General features: G+C 58.5%; 2 protein-coding genes across 4 annotated transcripts; one reads left to right on the top strand and one right to left on the bottom strand.

Annotated features, from left to right (window-relative positions):
* Window positions 1–423: 423 nt before the first annotated feature.
* CDC42EP1 (CDC42 effector protein 1) lies at window positions 424–11,629 on the top strand. 3 transcript variants are annotated; one of them, XM_044992012.1, is made up of 3 exons: window positions 424–671; window positions 5,177–6,108; window positions 8,443–11,629. In XM_044992012.1, the coding sequence occupies exons 2-3, from the start codon at window positions 5,676–5,678 to the stop codon at window positions 9,273–9,275; spliced, it is 1,266 nt and encodes a 421-aa protein (XP_044847947.1). In that variant the 5' UTR covers window positions 424–671; window positions 5,177–5,675; the 3' UTR covers window positions 9,276–11,629. The 3 variants fall into 3 exon arrangements, with proteins under 3 accessions (XP_044847947.1, XP_044847930.1, XP_044847938.1); XM_044991995.1 differs by having other exon boundaries at window positions 5,013–6,108; XM_044992003.1 differs by lacking the exon at window positions 424–671 and adding an exon at window positions 1,740–1,888 and having other exon boundaries at window positions 5,013–6,108.
* A 1,901-nt stretch (window positions 11,630–13,530) lies between these two features.
* LGALS2 (galectin 2) lies at window positions 13,531–16,290 on the bottom strand. The gene is made up of 4 exons (XM_044985961.1): window positions 16,053–16,290; window positions 15,601–15,683; window positions 14,957–15,116; window positions 13,531–13,735 (listed from the first exon to the last, which is right to left on the bottom strand). The coding sequence occupies exons 1-4, from the start codon at window positions 16,056–16,058 to the stop codon at window positions 13,589–13,591; spliced, it is 396 nt and encodes a 131-aa protein (XP_044841896.1). The 5' UTR covers window positions 16,059–16,290; the 3' UTR covers window positions 13,531–13,588.
* Window positions 16,291–17,578: the final 1,288 nt, after the last annotated feature.

Raw genomic sequence — 17,578 nt, 5'->3', positions numbered from 1 at the left:
GTGTGGCAGGGGCAATCCTGGAGTAAAAGTATAGTGGGGGAGGTGAATCTCAGAGCTCTCAAGGACTGGGACGCCCTCAGACTTGTTCTTAGTGAGGGGTGCATCACACGGCAATTCTTAGCCTTGCTGGCCACACCCAGTCACCTGTAGGCAATGCTGTCCCACGGCACACACAGGCTGGGGCAAGGGACCTCTGACCCAACCATGGCTTCCTGATAGACAGACTCAACTAGACACAGGCGTTCTCTGAGGCTGCTCTCTTGATGAGGGTGAGATGCTGCCGACCCAGGCACGAGGGGTAGTGGGGAGGGAGGGGGCAGAACAGGGGCTCCTGCAATCTTTTCTCCTGGACAGTTGGACTAACTCCCTCTTTTTCTCTGGCCTCCTTTCCCAGACAGCTGGGGATTGGTCAGTAAATGTGGAGACCCCACCCACCGCTCCCACATCCCCTCCCCATTCCCTTCTCCCTCCCTCCACTGGCACCAGTGCTCCTGCACAGCAGCCAAGGAACAGCGCAGAGAAGGGGGAGACTGCTGAGGAGCCAGCCCCCAAGCAGTGGGAAAAGAGGGTCACCTCCCCTGGGAGCGGCAGCACTTCACCAAGAGCCACGGGGAACGTTTGAAACCTCGGAGAACTTTTCTTTTTTTAAACCTTTTTTTTTTCTCAAAAAGGTAAAAGCTAAAGTTAAGACTTGACGGGCATGGGGGAAAGTTCAGTGGAGCAGAGGGCAGGCGAAGGAAGGCGCGTGTGGTGGGGTGTTGGAGAACAGGGGGTTTGAAGGAGGGGGTAGGGAATGGGGGAAAGGGAAATATGGCAGAAGAAGGGGAAGGGAAGAGGGGAATGTGGATGGAGGGGGAGGAGAGGAAGGGGGATATGGCAGAAGGGAGAGGATGGGGGGTGGAGGGAGGGACGCAGAAGAAGAGGGGGAAGAAGGGGCACTGAGGCAGCAGGAGAGCTGGAAGGGTTGTAGGGTTCCCTCTGCCTTCCTACGCTCAGCTGTGGCCACCCATTCCCGCAGGGTCCGAGGGAGACTTTTTTTTTCCCTAACAGGAAAGGGAGTAGTTTTGTTTTGTTTTCGGAGTGGGGGGTGGCCAAAAAGTGCTGCGTGTGGAATTCCAGCCTCAGCCTCAAAGCGGGTCTGTTCGGAAAAACCCCTACGTGATCTATCTATATATATATAGCAGCAGGCGGCCCGGGAGCTCAGCGGTGCTTTATTCCAGCACATGCAGTCTGCATTTCTCCTGCGCTCAGAGGAGCTGGAGATGGTCCTGTCTAGGCCATTCAGCACCGGGCTGTCCCCTATAGCATCCCCTATAGCACGCTTCAGTCTGGCTCTACATGATCCAAGCAATGGGGCTGTTGTTTCCTCTGGGAGACTCTTCCACAGCTTGATAGACCCTCCCGGCTAGGAATGTTCTCCCAATCTCCAGCCCAAATTTCCCTTCGCTCCTCCCCATCCCGATGTTCCTCAGACCACCGTGGACATCTCCTCTCTCTCCTGGGCCTTTATGCCCTGGGGGCGGGCATGTGGTGGGGGAGTCTGCCTTTGGCAGTCCTGCTCGTCTGGATCACTTTTTCCCTCTCTGCTTTCCGCCCATCCCAGCGGAGACAAATCAGTGGAAACCAGCTGAAGTTAGGGAGAGATGTTGGCAGTCTGATTGTGGCTTGCCTTTTGGGGCCCCCTGGGGAAAGGGGAGAGGCGAGGAGGATTAAGGAGAAGGGGAGCTGTTGGAGAGGGAAAGGGCCCAGCCGTTGCAGTGATGGGCTGTAACACAGACACAGCAGGAGGAATAGAACGCATGCCCTGGCTGACCCTTTGCTCAGAGAATCACGAGTTTCACATGGATGAAAGAATAACTGGAGTGGAGCTGAAAACGAGAGAGACCAGGTGGGAAGGGTTCTGAGCGCCTCTGTTGATTTTGGGCGGCCACACACCAGCGGGGGCTGACAGGCAAGAAGGAAAGGGGTGACAGGGACAGGCCGGCGACAGAAGGCCTGCCCTGCAGCCTGGGTTTGGCATTGCAGGGGAGGGCAGTGCCAGCTAGAGGCAGGGTGGGCTGCTGAAATCCAGACTGTGGTTGTGGGCTAGTCATTTTTGTGGTAGTGAGGGAAAGAACGAAGGGGAGAAAAGTACCCGCCTCCTCCTCCAAGGATCCCGCCAAGCAGGGAATGGGCCCACAACCCCCAGCCCAGATGGGCCTTTTGCTGAACACCACCTCTCTCCTGCCCCCTTTCCCTCTTCTTTCTGATCTGACCCCGCTGTAGCCTTGAGCATCTGGGCCCCATGTGCCCCAAGGAGAGGGAGACTCCTGCGGGGGGCGGGGGAATGCAGAGGCACAGCTATCCCCTCTCCCTGTTCTCTGAGCCTGGCCCAAGGCCAGGGGAGCTGGAGTGCTGAGAACCGTCTCAACTGCCCCATTGCCTTCCCTGCACAGGGGGCTCGGCTCTTCCTGGCCCCGGGATAGCTCAGCGAGGCTGCAGGGGGCGTGCAGGGCCCGCGGCAAATTCCCCTGCTCTCCCCACCCCCCACCCCGTCCTTTTCTTGCCTGGGCCAACGGGTGCAAGCTGTGGATGGGGTGAGGGGTCTTCATGGGGGGAGGGGGAGCCAACCCCCCGGCTGGAGGCAGTGGGGAATTCACACAGCCCAGTAGGAGCCCAGCCCAGAGGGGAAGCCTGGATCCCCATTGTAGCCAGGCCTGGCTGATCCCCAAGCCCCCCCCACACCACATGCCTAGCAGGTCTCAGCTGAGAAGGGAGAGCTCCCCCAGTTTCTCCATCAGCAAGGAGGCGGGAACCTGGGGAGCCATGGGGTTAGAGGATCCCGGGAAACAGGCTCCCTGCCCCCTGATCCCCAGGGAAACAGCCAATGGTTGCAGTGGATTTCAAGGGGAGTTTTGTTTTGCATTTGCCTACCTCTACCCCCTGGCAGATAAGAGGGGCCCTGGGTGAGCAAACAAGGCTGGGGTGGGGAAGGACACGTGGCACCAGTGGTGACGGAAACTCGTGGCCAGCGTTCCCGGAGCATAGCCCTCCCTGGCACCTGCTCCCTGTCAAGGTGACTTGCAGGCAGCAGCACAGGGGCACGTGGCAGGGAGGGGAGCACAGAGCGGGAGGCTGAAATGGGCTGGGAGCTCAGCTGGGGACAGGACAAAGGCTGGCTCTGTTGGGGACAAGGGCCAAGGAGCACTGGAAATGCCACTGGCAGGGGGTCTCGGCTGGGTTTATCACTGATCTCCTGGAGTCTATTCTGGCATTCCTCCTTCTCCCCCATCCTACTTCCTCCGCACCATTCCCCCCCCCCCCCCAGTCCTGTGCACACACAGCCACAGAGCGTATCTGTGCTCTCCAGCTGCAAGGCAGAACCTCAAGGGCTGGGCCGTAGGTAATCTCACCCCCAGCCCTCCAAGAGTCCTCCAGACCCCAGCCCAGCCAGCAGCCTGTCTGGCTCACTCCTCCCTGTCGCTAATCCTGCTGAAAGGACCCAGCCCTGCCCCTCAGTGTAGGAACCAAGGTGTCTTCCTCTGGCCCTGGGGCTGAGCTTACCTGGGCAGGGGGAACATGCCAAGGTGCCAGCAGCCTTTGGCCCATTGATTATTCACCTGCTGTGTTGGCAGAGGACTGCTCAGTGGAGGCCTGGAGTGGAGCAGCCTCCAGGGGATTCTGAAATGGCAACACTCCACAATGCAAAGGTGATCTGAACAGCTACCCTGGCCCCTTCAGGGCTGGAAAGCAAGACTGGGAGTCTGCTAGGAGAGAAACTTGGCTTAACCTGGGACCGGGAGCCCAGAGACAACCTGACCTACCGCCACAGTCTGCCTACTTATTTCCAGCGTGCCTGTCGCGATAATATTTAGGGACAGACTATTTGTGCACAGACTGAGAGCTGGCTTCCAATCCCAGCTTGGCCCCTGGCTTGGACAAGTCACATCGTCTTTCTGTGACTCAGTTTCCCTGCCTCCAGAATGGGCGGTGCAGGGGCTGATGCTTAATACGGTAGCATTGGTGAAGTGCTTTGTGAACCTTGGAGAGAAGTTGCCATAGAAATGCAAACGAATTCCCCAATAATCATAATATTTAATGTATTTCTTTCCCTTTCTAGCTACCCCATGGGTTGGGCTCGGGCACAGGTCTGGGGGGATACAAGTTCAGCAGTGGGGTCGGACATAGGGCAGGCGCAGGTGCGGGGGTGGGTGGGCATAGAGTCAGGGGTGGGTACAGGTTCAGAGGTGGGGTCAGGGGTGGGGTCGGGTGCAGATTCAGGGGCGGGCGCAGGTTCGAAGGCGGGTGCCGATGCAGGGGTGGAGTCGGGCGCAGGTTCGAAGGTGGGTGCAGATGCAGGGGTGGGCGCAGGTTTGAAGGTGGGTGCAGATGCAGGAGTGGGCGCAGGTTCGAAGGTGGGTGCAGATGCAGGGGTGGGGGTGGGGTCGGGTCCAGGTTCGAAGGCGGGCGCAGGTTTGAAGGTGGGTGCAGATGCAGGGGTGGGGGTGGGGTCGGGTGCAGGTTCGAAGGCAGGTGCAGGGGCAGGGGTGGGGGTGGGGTCAGGTGCAGGTGCAGATGCAGGGTCGGATGCAGGTTCGAAGGCAGGTGCAGGGGTGGGTGCAGGTTCGAAGGTGGGTGCAGATGCAGGTTTGGGGTCAGGCAAAGGTTTGAAGGCGGGGCGGGGGTGGGGACGAGTGCAGGTTCGAAGGCGGGTGCAGATGCAGGGGCGGGCGCAGGTTCGAAGGCAGGTGCAGATGCAGGGGCGGGCGCAGGTTCGAAGGCAGGTGCAGATGCAGGGGTGGGTGCAGGTTTGGGGTTGAGCACAGGTTCAGAGGTAAGTGCAGTCGCAGGGGTGGTGTCGGGCACAGGTCCGGAGTGTCCATTCTTATTTCACCTGGCCCGTCCCTCCCCAGGCGTTGGCATTACTCATTCCTGGCAGGAACCCTGCAGAGCACCCCGGTAACTCACTCCTGCAGCCAGAACAGTCAGAAAATCTCAGCCTGAGCCTTCACCTTTGCTGTTGTCATTTTTAGGCCGTCTTACATCAGGATCAAGGAGTTTGCCCTGAGATCCCCCCTTCGGCTGTGACCTGCTGCCCCATCTGCCAGCCACTCCCACGCTAGCAGGCAGCGGGGGCGGAAGCAGGGAGACGGAGGATGGCGGATTAACATTAATCCCCAGCTTTGCTTACTTCCAGCCGCACGAGAGCTCCAGCGGCAGCAGCCAGGGTGACGACTGACTCCTTGGAGATACCTTCGCCCCAGCCCTGCCGTCCTACTTGCCCAGGGCCAAGCAGGACTCCCCGCACCCACCTGGAGAGATGAGGATCCAGAGGCCTGCACTCAATAGCAGAAGCTGCCAGGGGTGAGCCAGTTCGGAAAAGCCTCCCCTGGGCAGTTTAATGAGTGCTGTGGAGAGCAATTATCCAGAAGGAGTGCTGAACCAGAGAAAAGACAGGCCCACACTCCCCCCGGCCGCTCTAAGGCATCTCCAAAGATCGGGAGCAGGGGCTGGTCCCGGGAGCAGCTCCCCAGCCCAGGACACGACCCGGCCGAAAGGAGGGGGTAGCATGAGTGATGGGGAGTCCGGGGGCGTGACAAGCCACTGTGACCCCTCTGGAATTTGTGCCCCCTCACACTGAAGGCCAGTTTCCTGTGTTTTAGGGGAGAGGGTGTGGAGTAACAACGGGGTGTGACATGAGTCTTGGGAAGCTACCGGTGCTCGGCTGGGTGTCGGGCTCCCATGGCAAACGCCGGTTGAAATCGGAGCTGACACCGGACATGATCAGCCCACCACTGGGGGACTTCCGGCACACCATGCACGTGGGGCGCGGCGGGGACGTCTTCGGGGACACCTCCTTCCTCAGCAACCACGGCGGCACCGAGACGGCCAAAGCCAACAACTTCTTCGCCCGGACCCTGCGGCACGTGCGGAGGACGCCACTGAGGAACCGGGGCAGCGGGAGCAAGGCCGAAGCCTCGCCCGCCCCCCCAGACATCTCGCCCATCATCAAGAACGCCGTGTCGCTGCCGCAGCTCAGCGAGGGGACCTATGGGAGCAGCAGCCCGGCTGGGAAGTTCGCCTTCAAGAGCGCTCCAAACAACGTGTCCGAGACACACTGTACTTACGGTGAGTAGTCCTGTAGCGGGGGCACGGGCCTCGCAGACGTCAGTGCTATTCCCGGCTGTGTCGCTGAAACCAGGGCAAGTCCCTGCCCCCCCTCCTGTGCCTCAGTTTTGGTGTAATCTCCATCTCTGGATGGACCGGACTATTTAAGAGCTATGATCAAGGGAGTTCCTGGTCCCGGTGAATCCCAGAATGATCCTTTTCTGAGATACACCCTTAGCCCCCAGTTGTTCTTCCCCCAAACCCACTTCCCCTTCGACTTCACCTGTTAACGGCCCTGCAGAGCTCAGGCCATTATGGGTGGGATATAGTTTCTTACCTCTAATCCTCCAGCTCCAGTCCAGTGCTGGGGTGGTAGTAACCCAAGGTCGTTCCCATCTGATGGCCAATTGGTGGCCTGTGGGAAATGAGTCGGGAGGGGAGGGGGGAGCAGGTCTCAAGCCACCTCCTATGAGAGAAACTTGTTCACAGACAGCAAGGGAGACCCACTGTCCCCCTGGCCGCCTCAGGGTGCGAATGGGCCACAGAGCCTGCGTGCCCCACTGGGAACGGTCCATCCAGTGTGGAGGGGAAGCACCGGGGGAGAGGCTGTGCTGCTGGCGTTCACACAGAAGGGCCGTCTCCAGCCCCACAGCGAAGAAAGGAGTGGGGGGTGATTTAGGTGAACTTTACTGCTCCTGGGAGTAGGCAGCAGGCGATGCGCCCCCAGCCAGCCAGCTCTGGAGACACAGCCCAGTGGGAGACAGTGGCCTAATGGTTAAAGCACCGGATTGGGAGTCAGGAGACCTGGGCTCTATTTCCCAGCTCTGTCCCTGGCCTGCTGGGTGACCTTAGGCAAGTCACTTCCCTGTCCCGTGCCTCAGTTTCCCCATCTGTAAAATGGGGAGGATGTAAAACACTTTAACATCTGCTGAGGAAATGCGCTGTGTAAGAGCTGGGCGTTGTTACTATTTCTGGACCTGCACCCCCCCCCCCCGCTTATCCAGTGCCCCCCCTCCATGCCCCCAATGGCTCTGCTGATGCTCCTCCCGGTTGCCCTGTTCCAGCCCTGGCTCCCTGCCCAGGCCCCTCAGTCCTGGCTACGTCTGAGCGACGCTCTGGCGGGTGCCGGGGGCTGGGTTCTTTAGCACAAAGGCCGTGTTCTCCAAACGCAGCGGCCCAGCTCAGCATTTCCCCTGGCACTAATGCTCAGGTCAGTGTGACCGGTGTGGGAGTGGCTGGGCCTGGGCCAGGGACGAGCAGCGAAGGTGGCATGGTGCAATGCTGCCACCTGCTGGTCACAGGTTATACAGCCATTCCAGTGGAAATAATTTCCCAGGGCTGATCACCCGTCACCCTCTCGACGTCACCCTCTCAACTCTTGGCAGAGACCAGTTCCAGCACGTGCTGTTATCTTCCAATTTGGCTGGGCCATGGGTGTCCGGCACCGAGCAGTCCTTAAACAGCGGGACTGATTCCCATCTTCCCTAGCACCGGCTAGTCACGTTACAGTGGAGTGTAACTGGTGCTAGTTTTCACTAGTACAAGCCAGATTTTCCCAATATTGAGCATGCACTAGATCAGGGTAAGCAACCTATGGCACGTGTGCCAAAGGCGGCACGCGAGCTGATTTTCAGTGGCACTCACACTGCTCAGGTCCTGGCCACCGGTCCGGGGGGGCTTTGCATTTTAATTTTAAATGATGTCGAGTATCAGAGGGGTAGCCGTGTTAGTCTGGATCTGTAAAAGCAGCAAAGAGTCTTGTAGCACCTTACAGACTAACAGACGTTTTGGAGCATGAGCTTTCGTGGGTGAATACCCACTTCGTCGGATGCATCCAACGTAGTGGGTATTCACCCACGAAAGCTCATGCTCCAAAACGTCTGTTAGTCTATAAGGTGCCACAAGACTCTTTGCTAATTTTAAATGAAGCGTTTTAAACATTTTTAAAAGCTTATTTACTTTACATACAACAATAGTTTAATTATATATTATAGACTTATAGAAAGAGACCTTCTAAAAACGTTAAAATGTATGACTGGCACGCGAAACCTTAAATTAGAGTGAATACATGAAGATTCGGCACACCGCTTCTGAAAGGTTGCCGACCTCTGCACTAGATGGTGAAATTGCTCCTAGGCTGTCTAGCAAAGTGATCCATATGAGAGTGATTGATCCCAATATAGCCCAGCTGACATGAGTGTGACTTGTCTATCCCTGTTCACATACAGTCACTGGTCCCAGTCTCCCATAGTACAGCCCAGTCTGTCCCCACCCAGTGTGATAGTTGCTGCCTCCCCCTGGCTCTTGTGCAGTGCCAGAGGCTTTCCACTCACCAAAGGCTCCTTGTCCTTTCAGGGCTGGAGTCCGGGTTCTGCACCATCCCACGTGCTCCGCGCTCAGAGAAGGCCCGGGAGAGCTCCTTCCCCGCAGAAGCAGAGCTCCAGCGCTCGGACTCCCTGCTGTCCTTCCGCCTGGACCTTGGACCCTCCCTCATGAGCGAGCTCCTCCAGGTCATCAGCTTCACAGAAGCCATGGACAGCAGTGACAAGACGGAGGAAGCCAGGGCCCTGGCTGGCAGCCAGGCTGCATCGCCCCTTGCCCTGCATGGCGAGTGGGTTGAGGCCGGGGTCCCTCGGGGATCAGGGACACCCAATGCCAGGTGTATAGAGGGCGACATGGCAGAAAGCCTCTGGGGCTGCTCCAGGCAGGGGGCCAGCTCCCCAACGGGACACTTGGTGCATGCCAATGGAGATGCTCATGCCCTAGAGCATGCTGAGGAGGGACCTGCCTATGCTGGGAGCAGGCACCAGAGCCCTGCATGGGGCTCAGCACCCGCTGAGGAGCCGGGGGCGCTCCCGAAAGACAGCCTGTGGCAGGGGCACTGGAATGACTGCAGCATGGAGGCGGGAGAGTTCCACCGGGCTGCCCAGGTCCTGGCTCGCCACTACAGCGCGAGAGGTGCACATGGCACCCTGGAGGAAGAGGAGGAGGGGCCCCGGGAGAGCCCCATTGTCAGCTCCTGGCGAGCGGAGGAGGCTGGGTGGAGTCACAGTGAGGAGGAGGAGGAGGAGGAGGAGGTGGCTGCGCTCCCAGCTGTGCAGGAGGGGGAGGCCACGGCTGGGGAGGGCCGCAGCGACTCCTTTGAGTACGCCGACGAGGAGGAAGAGGATGATGAGGTGAAGGTCTGAACAGCCACCGTCTCCTGTGGACTCCCCAGCCCTCCCCGAGAGATGTCAGCTGTCTGGGGGCCAGCGCCCCTTGGGAGCTGTGAACCCTCCTGCCGCAGAGGGTTGGTGGGGATGGAGGCAGGGGAAGCAGCTCTTCGATCCGCCCCGCGCAGGCCCCGCCTTCCCCAAAGGGCAGGTCATGCTAATGGGGAAATCGCAATGATCGCATGCTCCTTCCCCCCACTCCTCTCTCTCATTCGAAATGAGGCGCCCGCCCCCTGGGAGGCTGGGCTGGTAAGGGAATGCTCCTGTCAGGTCACCGAGCCCCCAGCAAGCACCGAACAGGAGCAGACAGAGAAAGCACTCCAGCCGCACGGCTCGCTCCCCCACGTCCCCCCGAGCTAGAGGCCTGGGGCAGGCTTGCTTTCTGAGTCGGCCACCCCGGGCTGGGGGTGCATTAGCATTAGCATTCTCCCTCTCCCTCTCCCTGGGGCCTGAGTGCTCCTGGCCATTCTCCCAGCGCGCGGCTGGGCCTGGGGATTGAACCAGGTTCTGCCATGCAGCACCACACAGCGCTGTCCGCGAGCGGGCTGGGCTAGTCTCACACAGCTCCTACCAACCCTCGCCAGTTCTGTTGCCTTCAGCCAGCGGCCATGCCAGCTGGGCTAGCTAATTCCTGGTTCCCTCCTGCCAAGGCCTGCCCTAGCAAGCCAGTTATGGGGCCTCCCCTCCCCCCTGAGGCCATCCAAGGGCACAACAATCCCCTCCCCTCCCCATGGAGCAGGCAACAGAGTGGGGAGTCCTCCCACCTGAGTGGGGGGGGCCTCCTTCCTTGAGCTGATGCAGGGCAGTGCTCAGGGAGAAAGGCAGGTGTGGCTCCTATCCTCCAGCAGTACCGTGAGCTGGAGGCTCTGAGGCTGGTTCCAGAGAGCCAGCTGCTCCACTCTACAGATTGGGGAGGAGCTCCCCCTGCCCCACTCCCCAAGTTCCTGCCACACTGTCCTCGGGGAGGTGTTCAGAGCAGCAATACAGGAGGCTCGGTGGGGGTGGGGGTGCGGCCAGCAATGACTTGGTATCCAAATGCAGCACAGCCGAGGAAATCATGCCATGGCCCTTAACCTGGGCACCAAGGAGCCCTGCCAGAGTCAGGCGCCAAAACTCATGAGATTTTTCAAAGCTGTATCTGGCGGGTTCTTCCATTTGCCCTCCGGTGCTGGACTGCGCCAAGGAGCCGTTTTCAAGGTTTCCCCCACAACCAGGAGAGCTAGAAACTTCCTGTTGTTGTGTAATGAAAGCTGGGAGACTCAGGCAGTAACTGGCTTTGGCAGCTGGGCCTTCAGGGGAAACACCAAATCGCGCTAGAGTTGCAACAACGTCGTTAGCGTTGGCAATGCTGCGACTCCAGTAATCAGGCAGAATAAAGACAATGCCGGGGTCCCACTGCCTTTGCCCCTGGCAGACCCCTCCATACCCCGGAGGGGACACCCCCAAACTCCAATACTCCCTTCCGCCCCCTCTTAGCACAAGAACATTTTCTCTGTGCTATAGTGTTCAGCCCAGGCAGTTGAAAGGGGGGCTGCCCTTGGTCTGGGCAGCCGTTCCAGGGATGGGTTCCCACTGACACCATTTAGAGGGGTCTAAACTCGCCCCCCTCCAACGCACTTCCCCTTTCCGGTGGCCTTTTGCCAGCAGGGGGTGGGGGCTGCTCACTGTGCTCCTTGTGTCTCTGGGCAACGCGGCCCCTTTGGAAGGAGCCGCTCCCCACACTGTCCCGCGTGCGGACACGCTCACACAGAGGGGGCTTTGTGCCACGGCCTGGAGCAGGAATGACTGGGGGGGTGAGGTCATTCCGCTGGCCCGCACAGCATGCCCATTGTTCGCCCAGGGCCCGCGAGCCTGTGGCCGGAGGGATCCCGTGCCCACGCTCCCGCTGCCCGGTCGCCCCGGGGGTCTGTGTCTGTCAGGGAGCACGAGAGAGCATAATAACCAGGCTTTGACACCAGGGGGGGTGGGAAGAGTCCTAGGAGCCTGTTCTGCTCCCCACACAGGCCCTGCAGCTGCCAGCTCACTGATCTGATCACACTGCAGGCAGCTGCTCAGCCTTTCACGCTCAGCCATGGGGGGAGAGGGGGCTGAAGTGAGCGGGAGCTACAGGTGCCCAGCAGGGCTCTAGAGTGTAGAGTCCAGAGCCTGCAACCATTGCTACGCATCACTGCCCCCACCTTGGGAGCCAGGGTCTCTCAGATTCACCCTGCTCATTCAAGTTTGTCACAGAAGCTCCATACCAAAGATCCACCCCCAAGGAACATCCCAGCTGTCTCCCTTTGCAGCCTGTGCACTTATTATTGATCTTATTAAAACAGTTTTTGATACTATTCTCTCCTCTGATGGTTCTTCCCATGCCCCAGCCAGCCCCAGGATTTCAGCCTGCAGAACAGCAGCAAATCAGTCTACTCCCTCTGCACCTTCAGACTCCAGGGAGTCATCTCCTCCCAGCTCCCAGTGGCTGAACCCCCTCCCTGCATTGGTATTTTCTGCACTTCCAGTCCTGAGACTCCTGGGAAAATAGGATTTGCTACCCCATCTCAGATCACTGGACCAACCATTCTAGTCCCTACACTCCTGCTGTGACCCATACGTGTTGCATCAGAGGAAAGCAAAACCCCAGTAATGCTGGCCAGGGTGAGGAGATTCCATCTTGACCCCAGCAGTGATCAGTTTACACCTCGCATCTAGAGCCCTGATTACCCTGCTCATAGCCAGCCTGGCTACAAATGTTCTCAACCAGCCCTAGCACTTGAGCCTGCAGCAGTGAGTTCCACAGGCTGGCAACATATTTTATGAAAGTTATTTGTGCTGCATTTTACTGAATGACCCTCAGACACTGGAGCAGGGTGGAAGTAGAAGGGAAGGAGCAGTGTGTGCTCCTTCAGGGGAGTCTCTCTAACTATCAGTCTCTTCCATGCTTGGCCTTTGCCGACTAAATACCCCTAACATTTGCTATCCTTATATCCTGAGCATAGCGTTAGCCATATGCATTGCCATCCCACCCGAGGGCCAGGTAGCCCAGTATCCTGTCTCTGACCATGGCCAGCAGCAGATGCTGGAGAGGAAGGGGTAAGAACCCTGCACTAGTCAGCTATGGATGAGCCGTCCCAGTTCTTTCTCACCCCCACTTGTTAGAAGTTGGCTCTTCTCTGAAGCCACTTTAAACCTGGTAAGGCATGTCCCTTTGTGGGGCTTTGGGGGAGTCACATCTAATGTCTGTTTTCCCTGTGCTGGGAACCCCTTGTCCTGTACTGTCAGAGGGCAAGACTGCCCCCTGCTGGTACCAAAGACTTCCTATATTTCAGATGTGTGGGGTGGAGGGGAGTTACCCATAATGCTTCAAGCCAGTTTTTCTCCAGCGCCATTCCCCCTGAGGCATGTGAACCTCTGGAGTGAGTCACTGCAACTTTAACCAGAGCTGTTTCACCAGGCATTAGGTAGTGCCAGCCCACGTGAAGGACGCAAGCTGACACAGGTTTCATTCCCTTGCCATTCCAAAGCCTCCCCTCTCTCTCACCCACACTGACTGAGATAAGATATGGGAAAGGCTGGGTAATGGATAACTTGGCTGGAATTTCCCAGCTGATAAGAGACGCAGTGATAAGAATGAAGGAGATAAGGAGAATATTCCTCTATCTCTTGCTGGATACAAGCGCTTATTAACACCTGTGCAGTTGCATCCTCAATGCTGTGCCTGGTACCACCTCTTACACCAGCTGGTGGGGAAATTCCATGTTTAGGGACAGAATCCCCTATTAGTACCAAGGAGAGACAATCTCCCCCTGCACCAGCAGTGTCCCCCAGCCTGGAGACAGAGCATTCTGCAGGTGCAGGACATTACCATCCTCCTACTGAGACAAACCCTGGGCTGTGTCTCCCACCTGGCCATCAGTTCATCCCAGCCTGCTGAAAACACAACCCGCAACCTAGCCTTGCCAAAGAATCATTTCCTTCCTTTGCACACTCAGGCTTGGGAACTCCTCTCCACTCTGTCAGTGCCCCCAGGGCAGCGCCCCCTTCTGGTGCCCTGGAGACACTTTCATCCCAGCCACTGTCTCCCGCTCCACTAATCACACCCATAAGTGCCTAGAGAAGACGTCCTACCAGAATAGCGGACATCCGCCTCTTCCCAGCAGATGGTGAGCCCAGTTTTGGGTGTTCCCACAAGAACCTTTCCTGTATTGGGTGCTGAAAGGTCATGGCCAAGGACATCACAGGAGCCAGCACAGTTGGGACAAACTGGCCCCTCACCTGGGGTCTTTATTAGAGCAGGGAAGCGGGGCCCATCATTCTTGTTTGAAGGAGATGACTTTGAACCCGCCCTTCACACTCAGATAGGTGATCTTGTCATAGCCGTGCCGGTTGGGGAACTCCACCTCATGCCCGTCTGGCAGCTTCACCTTGAACTTGTCTCCCAGGAAGCTGACGATAAACTGCAAGAGCGGGGAGCAAGGAAAGGACAGGAACGTGGAGGGGAGTTAGCATCAAAAGCAAACAACTGGCTGGCAACAGCAAGCACCTGCCCCTACTGCCTGGGCGGAGACGCCCCGATTCTGCTGGCCTTAGGCACGTTGTTGGGAGCTGAGCTCACTAAACGCGTTGCAGGGTTGGGTGCCAGAGGCCCAGGTCCTCAAAGATATTTAGGCACCTAACTCCCATTGAAATCAGAGCAATCAGCTTGTCTCAGGAAGTTGAAGTCTTGCCTACACCGGGAGACTGGGGGCAATGTCTCCCACACCGCTGCTAACTCTGGTTCAGCTGCAATGGCGGTGCAACACCGGGAGCCCTAGTGTAGACAAGGCTCCTGTGCCCACCACTGTTTTAACGCACTGCGTTGCTTAGGCCTGCTCTGCACTGGGCGGGACAGCACATGAAATACCAGCGGCTGCAGGAGCCTTGCCCCACTGGCTCTCCCACTGTTACCCCACCAGTGGATCTGACTTGGGGTTAGCAACAGTGGGGAAATGCCACTTCTAGCCCACAGCGCAGACAGTGCAAGGGGACAGGACGGACCCAGGACTCTTCAAAGAACAAAACTAATAACTGACGGCTGGAAATGAATCGTCTCCTTCCCGCGGGCACTCCCCTGCCCCAGCCAGCCCAGCCCGGGGAGCGCTGGGCAAGGAGAAGGAACCGTTTCCAAGCCACAGAGAAACCGGGTGATTAACTGTGCAATGCTAAGAGGCAAACAAACAGCTGCCCAAGCAGAAGGGAGCAGGGAGCCCTAAGAGTCTCATTCTACAAAGCACTGGAGGGAAGAAAATAAGGAATGGGAGCGGGGAGAGAATGATGGAGACAGATCCGAGGGCCGGGGGAAGAGGGATCTGCTCCCTACAGCCCTCTCCCTCCCCCAGCGAAGGCGTGAGCACCTGCTGGGCAGAGGCACGGGGGCTCTTGAAGGCAGGTCACAGGCAGCCTTCAGGAGGCCTCCAGCATGGGCAGGGTTAGATGGGAAGAGAACAGGATCTGTGGGGACTGGGACTCTGAGCAGGCTGATGAGGAGGGTTCAGGGTCGCAGGAGCCAGAGATGCAGACAGGGAGAAACAACGCCTGAAGACACCAGCCAGGAGGGGAAGAAGGGGGGCAGAGTAAGAGCTTGGCAGCTCATCCAGCCGCCCCCCACCCCCGCCCTGCTTTCCCAGGAGCCGCCTCACCTTGACCTCCGAGCCCCGGGAGAACCCCAAGTGCTTGTCGCGATGCTCCGACTGCCAGCAGTTGGCACATTTGGAGTTACAGACGATGGTGGATTCATTGAAGCGAGGGTTGAAGTGCAGCCCCAGCTCACTAGGACTCTTGCCAAGGTTAATTGCAAAGCTGCGGGGTGGGAGCAGAGCAGGCATTAGAGACTCCCCCCACGGAGCCAGCATTGCTGCTACAGGAGCCCCACCCCTGCCCGAAGGAGGGCAGCTGAATGAGTTACACCCACCTCTCCTTTTACCAATTTCATGGGGGCAGAGGGCTCCACCCTGCCAGTTTCAGGGAGAGCTGGGGCTTCCAGCCCAAGAGCCACTTTCCCTGGAGGAAGGTCAGGCCTGTGGCTCAGGAGACCTGGGCTCAGCTCCCAGCTCTGCTGCAGACACCTTGGCTGACCACAGGCAAGTCGCTTTAAGCTCCGTGCCTCAGTTTCCCCATCCACAGACAGGGCCAGGACATCTGCGGAGCACTCAATTACAAGGGTGGTGGGGGCTGTATAAGTACCAAGCCAGAGACACAGACCTGGTACAGTCAGGGAAACTGGGGTGCTGCCCCCATCTCTGCAGCCCATGCCCCCCTCGTCTGAGGCCGCTCTCACACTCACTTCTCAGCATCATCGGCGACCTTGCCCTTTATCTTCAGGGTTTTCCCTGCTTTCAGATCCAGGTTCAAGATTTCAAATTTCTCCTGCAGCAGAGAGACCTGACATCACGAGACTCCCTGGGTGACCCATGCCCACCCCCTGCCCCAAATGAAAAGGAACGAAGCTCAGCAATTCCACCTGAGCCGGGACAAAGGCCGGGAGCAGGTCCCCTGCCCTCTCGTTGTCACCTCATGGCCCTGAGCCAGGACCATCCTGGTACCCCGCACTCCTTGCTTGGCGAGGGGAAGAGGTGGGAGTGGAAACCGGAGAGCTGGAAAGGTGAGGGGGAATGAACGACTGAGCGGGGGTGATGACAGCAGACACAAAGGCAGAACGTGAGAGCCCACCGATACAGGGGAATAGCTGAGAGCAAGAAAAGGAAAGAGCTCACGGCGAGACACCGCAATCCTTACAGACATCCTCCTTGCTGGTGCTGGATAGACGTGGCTGGAGCTGCTGAGGATCTGGCTCAGGTACACCTCCCGCAGGAGATCTTATAGGCCTAGCGTCTCGGCGAGTTACACATTAACAGCTCTCTCTCACCTCTCCAAGCCATTGGGGAAGGCTGCAAATCAAAGAACTATCTGCTCCCCAACTTCCTCTGACCAAAGAATTGACGTGTCTTGATCAATACCCTGCCCCTGCCCCAGCCCTGTTCCCTGATAAGGGATCAGCACTCTGCTGACTTGGGAAAGTTACTCCAGCTGCCTGACCCCGAGGGTGTTTAATCACTAATGGACCTTGTCATGAGGGTGCACTCACCACTAGAGGCGCCTCCTCCTGGCCACTCTGGGGATTAGCACTTCCCAGGCGCTGTGCCCGCCTCTGGCACTCTTTCAACTCATCTATTTCTCTCGCCCTGCAGCCCCTCTTGAGCCAGGAACTGCAGCTTCCTGTTTGTGACCTGGCCCTGTGGCCAGGCCACTATGGTCCTCCACTTCTGGGGTATCAAAGGCTTTTGAGGCAAACTGTTCCAGGCAGCCTGCTTTGCACTACCTCATCGGAGCCATTTCCCCCGTGGCTGGGGGAGCAAACCTTGCTGCCTTTCCCCCAAGCCTCTCCTACCTTGCTGGCTTTCCCCACCTCCCTGGGTTTGCCAGCCCAAACTCCCACCTCTCAGGGAGTATCTGTGGATTACCCTCTGTAGTCCCAACCATGCCTCCCTTCTCCTAGGCCGTGACTGCAGCCTGCTTCCCTGTCTACTCCCCACCCCTGGGCTTTATACAGGTGCCTCCTGTTCCTGCCCAGCTGAGTCTCATCCCTGCTCCCTGGCACCTCCTGCAGGTGCAACCTGGGGATTTCATTGGCCCAACTGCCATCTTAACCCCTCCAAGTCTTGTGAGGGGATGGAGACCCCCATGGGCGGTGTGTATAAGAGGCCAGGGGAGGTTAAAGCTCCCCAGAAAAGCTGGCCATGCATGGGGGAAATGCCACGGCAGCATGGGTCACCCCTCCGAAGGCACGCTGGCCTGCCACTGCCTTTGGACCACCAGAAGCGAAGCTCCAGAGAAGTGGGGAGGAGGCCCCGCACCCGAACCATGACCCCGCCTGCACTCCACCCCACCCTTGCTCTGCCTCTTTGCCAAGGCCCCACCCTCACTCCGCCTCTTCCCCCAAGGCTCCCCCCCAACTGCCGCTTGCTCATCTCCACCCCTCCCCTCTGTCGCTCCCCTAGGGCAGGACCCCCGTTCTGGGAAGGGGGCAGGGAGGAGCGAGTGGCGGGTGGGGGACCTTGGGGAGGGGGTGGAGAGGAGCGAGCAGCGGGTGGGTCTCAGGGGAAGAGGCAGAGAGGAACAAGTGGCAGTGGGCGAGGCCTCCGGGGGAGGGGCAGGAAAAGGTGGAGCGAGGATGGGGCTTTGGGAGAGAGAGAGGCCAAGCGGAGGTGGGGCCTTGTGGGCAGGGCCACAGTCCAGGTGCCTGTGCCCCCCCACACTTCTAG

The sequence above is a fragment of the Mauremys mutica genome, chromosome 1 (genome assembly GCF_020497125.1).
Source record: "Mauremys mutica isolate MM-2020 ecotype Southern chromosome 1, ASM2049712v1, whole genome shotgun sequence".
NCBI classification, from domain to species: domain Eukaryota; kingdom Metazoa; phylum Chordata; order Testudines; family Geoemydidae; genus Mauremys; species Mauremys mutica.
The sequence above is the reverse complement of the archived record's forward strand: the minus strand, read 5'-3'. Positions and strand labels throughout refer to the sequence as shown.

Coding starts and splice junctions, on each gene's coding strand:
- CDC42EP1 (XM_044992012.1), top strand. CDS start 5,676: ATGAGTCTTGGGAAGCTACCGGTGCTCGGCTGGGTGTCGGGCTCCCAT. Junction 6,109..8,442: donor CGAGACACACTGTACTTACG/GTGAGTAGTCCT, acceptor TTGTCCTTTCAG/GGCTGGAGTCCGGGTTCTGC.
- LGALS2 (XM_044985961.1), bottom strand. Junction 15,117..15,600: donor GTCGCCGATGATGCTGAGAA/GTGAGTGTGAGA, acceptor CCCACCCCGCAG/CTTTGCAATTAACCTTGGCA. Junction 13,736..14,956: donor CCCGGGGCTCGGAGGTCAAG/GTGAGGCGGCTC, acceptor CCGCTCTTGCAG/TTTATCGTCAGCTTCCTGGG.